Raw genomic sequence first — 6,057 nt, forward strand, 5'->3', positions numbered from 1 at the left:
GGAGAAACGTCAACTGCGGGGTGACACGATAGAGGTTTACAAGATTATGCATGGGATGGAGAAGGTAGAGAAAGAAGTACTTTTCTCCCTTTCTCACAGTACAAGAACTCATGGGCATTCAATGAAATTGCTGAGCGGTCGGGTTAGAACGGATAAAAGGAGGTACTTCTTCACCCAAAGGGTGATGAACATGTGGAATTCACTGCCACAGGAGGTGGCGGCAGCTACAAGCATAGCCAGCTTCAAGAGGGGGTTAGATAAAAATATGGAACAGAGGTCCATCAGTGGCTATTAGCCATAGTGTGTGTGTGTGTATATTTGGCCACTGTGTGATACAGTGTTGGACTGGATGGGCCATTGGCCTGATCCAACATGGCTTCTCTTATGTTCTTAAAGTTTAATTCTGGGTATATGCTTTTGTGTGCGTGCCCACTTCTTCAGATACACTGAAACAGGACTGAAGTGGGTACACACACGAAAGCTTATACCCAGAATAAAACTTCGTTGTTTAAGTGCTACTGGACTCAAATTTTGTTCTGTTGCTTCAGACACCAGAACCTATCTCAGTAGGCAGAAAAGAAGATACAAGTATCTGCACTGGTTCAAAGCAAAATTCAGAAACCTAAGTCATATGAAGCCTATAAAGGTTAAACCAGAATGACCCAAAACGGTATTAATAAACAAGAGTCTTGTGACATCTTGAAGAGTTTTAAAAATTGTTAAAAACTAACAAATCTTCTTTAAGCCCAATGTTTTGTGGACAAGAGTTGCATGAGGCCATCTAGAGTAGATGTGTGTGAAGAAGCCAGCTCTAGTCGGCAAAGCACATGCACTGAATTAAACCCTTAAAGGTGCCACAAGATTAATTCAAGAGGGCACCCGTCTTGGTCGGCAGTAAAAAAGATAAAATCAAGTCCAGTAGCACCTGAGACCAACCAGAGGTATGAGCATCTAAGCAGCTTTGAGTCTTGAAAGCTTACAGCCCCAAAATCTTTTTTGGAGTCCAGTAGCATCTTTAAGACCAACAAAAGTTTATTCAAGGTATGAGCTTTCATGTGTACACACACTTCTTCAGACACACATGTGCTCATAAAAACTCATACCTTGAATAAACTTTTGTCAGCCTGAAAGTCACCACTGGACTCAAAATCTGTTCTACTGCTTCAGACCAACAGGGCTGTCCACCTGGATCTATCCTTCAAAAATTGTCGGTTTCTAAGAGGTGCTACTCCTCTGGAATCTAGCGCACAAGACTCCTTTTAATTTTACAAGTGACTCAACTACCCACTCCGCTCCTAGACTTACAAAACAGCATTTTGTAAGTTCCCCAGAACTTTTCATCAGGCTGGGGAAAGTTTTTGGAGGACTCAAAAGCTTGCACCCTAATTCTGTGTTGGTGTGATTCTGGCCACACTAAATACAAATAAAAAAGAGGGAGGGCACTTTGTTTCAGGATGTTAGGCGTACACTTAAAAAAAATCCCTATTAAGTGCAATGTTCCCTCTAAACTGCAGAGTCTTGTGAGCAAAAATTCTACTTTGTGAGTTACTGGCATTAAAGTTGTGAGCTACTGCATAAATTAGTGTGCTCTGGGGTCATCCTTCCTGAGCTAGACAAAAATGTGAGTTGGAGGCTAAAAATCTGTGAGCTAGCTAATGCTTAGAGAAGGGGCCGCCAAACTGTGGCTTGGGAGCCACATGTGGCTTTTTCACACATATTTTATGGTTTCTGAAGCCCCCACCACCTTGTTGAGAGAAAGCATTTGTTGATTTAAATCAGTTCTTCAAGCTAAGCCAACCCGTGAAGTTGCTTTCTTTCCACCTCTTCCTCCCTCCTCCTCCCTAGCTTTCTTTCCACCTTTCCTTCCTTGTGGCTCTCAAACATCTGGCATCCATGCCTTGTGGCTCTCAAATGTCTAATGTTCTTGTCTTGCGGGTCTCAAACATCAGATGTTTATTCTATGTGGCTCTCATGTCAAGTAAGTTTGGCCATCCCTGGCTTAGAGGGAACACTGGTTAAGTGCACGCCTCACATTTCAAAAAGAAAAAGCAAGGTGCGAAGCTTGCCTGTGGCCCCCAGAAAGCCTCTCCCATCTCCTTCCCCGCCGCCACCTCCCTTCGCCGTGCCAAGAGGAGGATACGTGCTGCTGGGGGCGAAGGCGCTCAACGCCCGGCGGCTGGTCACCCGCGACAAGGCGCTGTCCGACGGGCTCCTCCTCCAGCCTGGCGTGGCGGACTTCGCCTCAGCCCTGCCTTCCGCCGCCCGCCCACCGGCCGACGCCGCCCGCGCGAAGCTGGAGTAGTAGGCGACGTTGCGGCCCCCGCTGTAGCTGCTGCCGCCGGCGCCGCTGCCAGGCTCCATTCAAGGCCCAGCCGCCTCCTCCTCCATCGCCGCCTCACGGGCTCCCCCCGACCCCACCCCACCCCCGGCTCAGCCCCCCGCCGCTGCCACGCGAGGCCAAGTGCTGCGTCTCTTCGCGCCTTCTCCCTCCGGCCGGCCTCCTTTCGGCTCTCAGCGCCCAGCGGGGGCGCGCCAGGGAGCCCTCCCCGCCTCAGAAGCGCCTCGCCTGGCTCCAGGCCGCCGCTGCCCAGCCGCCATCTTAGCAACCGGCGACGCCGCTTCCTTCGCAACGGAAACCATGGGCGACGGACGGCGGAGGCGGGGAGGAGGAGCGTGAAAGGGAAGGCGGAGAAGAAAGGCGGGAGGAGAAGCGAGCCAGAGCCGAGGGGGTGGGGGCGCCTTGAAAGAGTGACGAGGCGTCCAGGGCCGTCATCACAATAAGCCCCGTTTCCAACCTCCCGGTGGGGGCCCCTGAAGATCTCCTGAACAGAAGAGAAGCCATGTTGGATCAGGCCAGTGGCCCATCCAGTCCAACACTCTGTGTCACAAAAGAACATAAGAGAAGCCATGTTGGATCAGGCCAGTGGCCCATCCAGTCCAACACTCTGTGTCACAAAAGAACATAAGAGAAGCCATGTTGGATCAGGCCAGTGGCCCATCCAGTCCAACACTCTGCGTCACATAAGAACATAAGAGAAGCTATGTTGGATCAGGCCAGTGGCCCATCCAGTCCAACACTCTGTGTCACAAAAGAACATAAGAGAAGCCATGTTGGATCAGGCCAGTGGCCCATCCAGTCCAACACTCTGTGTCACAAAAGAACATAAGAGAAGCCATGTTGGATCAGGCCAGTGGCCCATCCAGTCCAACACTCTGTGTCACGCAGTGGCCAAAAACACCAGGCACCATCAGGAGGTTCACCAGTGGGGCCAGGACACCAGAAGCCCTCCCACTGTTGCCCCTGCCCCAAGCACCAAGAATACAGAGCATCACTGCCCCAGACAGAGAGTTCCAGCAATACCCTGTGGCTAATAGCCACTGATGGACCTCTGCTCCATATGTTTATCCAATCCCCAATTGGAATTGCAAGTGACCTCCAGGGTACAGAGATCAGTTCTACTGGAGCATATGGCTCCTTTGGATGGTAGATTCTACGGCATTGTTTAGGGATGCCGGTCTCCAGGTGGGACCTGAGGATCCCCCAGGAATTACAGTCCGTCTCCAGACTACAGAGATAATTTCCCCTGGAGAAAATGGCAGCTTTAGAGGGTGGATTCTATGGAATTGTACCCAGCTGAAGTTCCTGTCCTCCCAAGCTCCATCCTCAAATCTCCAGGAGTTTCCCAACCTGTATCGGGAAACCAGACCCTCCAATCCCCCACTGGTGGCCAGGGGGTACCAGGCAACCCTAATGGAAGTGCTTCCTTAACCCATACTCTGCCCTCCACAGGTTCCACCCTCAAAATCTCCAGGTATTTCCCAACTCAGCATTGTACTTCATGTATCTGACGACATGTGATATGTCTTAGGGGAGGGGGCAGGATCAATATTGGAGGCACTACTAGTAGTCATAAGAAATGTTTATTGAATTGCCTTATACTGTATCTGTAGAAGCATGCATATACACAAAAGCTTATGTCTTGCATTAAACATTGTTCTTAAAGGTGTCACTGGAGTCAAACCGTCTATCAAGTCTATCAATCAGTCTATCAAGGTCAGACTGGCAACAGTTCTTCAAGGTGTTTAGACAACAGTCTTTTGCATCAGCTGTTACCTTGTCCTCTAAACCTGAGATGTTGGAGATTTGAACCCAGGACCTTCTGCATTCCAAGCAGATGGTTTACCACTGAGCCACACCCTTGCACCCTTATGACAAAACAAAAGTTTGTGCTGGAATTAGATTTTATTAGACTTTAAGCAGGTCAGAACCAATGTTCTCTCTAAGGTGGGGGTTCTTGTGGGCAAAAATTCTACTGTGTGAGCTACTAGCATTAAAGTTGTGAGCAAGCCTACTTTTGACTATCATGTAAACCTAGCCTAATGGAAGAATCTGTACATTTAGACTGAAGATCTATGAGCAGCCCAGTGAAAATCTGTGTGTATTTGCTCACATGCTCACACTAAAGGGAACCTTGATCAGAACTTATTTCATCAGTTGTATGAATTGGCCATCCACAGTGGAAATGTATCTACTTTAAGTTATAAGCCACAGAAAAGTGGGAAGAGACATCAGTTTGAAACAACCTCCAGGCCCCGTAAGCTCTTGGAGGATTGGCTACATCGGGGGGGGGGGGTGTAGCCTAATATGCAAAGGAGTTCCTGCTACACAAAAAAGCCGTGCCCGTATTTGTTTATGATTGCCTTGATTCCTACCTGTGCACCTTGCTGTGGCTAACATTGCCAAAACTGTCCTGTTTTGATGTACCTCCTGGCCAGGGGTGGAATTCTAGCAGGAGTTCCTTAGCATATTAGGCCACACACCCCTGATGTAGCCAATCCTCCAAGAGCTTACAAGGCTCTTTTTTGTAAGCTCTTGGAGGATTGGCTACATCAGGGGTGTGCGACCTAACATGCAAAGGAGCTCCTGTTAGAATTCCACCCCTGCGCCTGGCTTCAAACCGTTGAGGGGGCAAACGCCAGAAGATGGATAGCAGCTACTGAATGCCCACTTTAACTTTTGGGAGAGAATTGGAGTACAGTGAGGAATCCTTATGAAGAAAAGTGGTGTTTCCGTTAGCCGAAATGACTCTCCCACCCCTCCAACTTCTGAGCAGGGCTGGGTCTTTTTTGCTTGCTTGAAGGTGTATTGCTGGGAGTAAGAATGGATTGGCAGATATTGGGGGTGGAATTATTACAGTGACTCTCTCATTAAACATAGAGGTCCTGGCTGAAGGGAAATGTACCTGTCCCCAAATGTGTGAGCAGTGTTGCTCCCCCCCCCAAAAAAAAACACACAACCATTTCAAACTGTACAATATCTGGTACATGAAAACAGGTTGCATGCATGAAAGACTTATTATTAAAGCCAGTGGCGCCTAATGAGATCCTGTGGGGTGTTGCAAGATTGTTTCCAGATGATCAGAGTCAGAAATCAGTGGTTCACATTGTGCTGCTCCCCACCCCAAGAAAAGATATCTCTGCGTCTGAATAGGGATTTTGGTGACTGTAACATAATATGCCTGAGACCGCAGCTGCCAACCCTGTCTCCATCTCCCTCCATCCCTCCCTCTCTACCTCTGGAAACAGCTGGGAGGGAGGGGAAGCAAAATACCAGAGAGGATGGTGAATTCAGCTGGTTGGTGAATTCAGCTTTCCTTTGGGGCGGTGGGGAGGGCGGAGAAGACACCTGTAAACCAGTATAAGCCAGGAAGGGGTGGAGGCCCCTTGCCATCCTAGCATGCTCTGTTTGCTTCTTTTCTTTCTGCTTCACCTTTATTTATATTGTTATAAAGGAGAGAGTTGAGGGAATAGGGGCTGGGTTTGCTGAAAAGCCATATGTGTGTGTCGGGAGTGGGGGACTACTTCCTTTTAAAGGACTTCTGCTTTAGTGAGCTAGGGGAGGCGTGGGCAGTGGCAGATTAAACCCTGTGGAGGGCCCCAGGCAATCAAAATCTTGTTGAGGGGGTGGCGGCAAATTATCTCAGAGTTGGAGAGCCCACCCTGCTGCCCTGGCCTCCACTGCAGCCTGCAGGCACCTTCTCAGAAGCCCCTTTGACA

General features: G+C 49.2%; 1 protein-coding gene across 1 annotated transcript in view; it reads right to left on the reverse strand.

Annotated features, from left to right (window-relative positions):
• CEP126 (centrosomal protein 126) overlaps window positions 1–2,367 on the reverse strand; it is a 31,569-nt gene extending 29,202 nt beyond the window's left edge. Inside the window, exon 1 of the mRNA XM_060234904.1 lies at window positions 2,141–2,367. Coding sequence (XP_060090887.1) covers window positions 2,141–2,361 — 221 coding nt within the window. The 5' untranslated portion in view covers window positions 2,362–2,367. The remainder of the gene's footprint in view (window positions 1–2,140) is intronic.
• Window positions 2,368–6,057: the final 3,690 nt, after the last annotated feature.

Source organism: Heteronotia binoei, chromosome 3, assembly GCF_032191835.1.
Source record: "Heteronotia binoei isolate CCM8104 ecotype False Entrance Well chromosome 3, APGP_CSIRO_Hbin_v1, whole genome shotgun sequence".
NCBI lineage: Eukaryota > Metazoa > Chordata > Lepidosauria > Squamata > Gekkonidae > Heteronotia > Heteronotia binoei.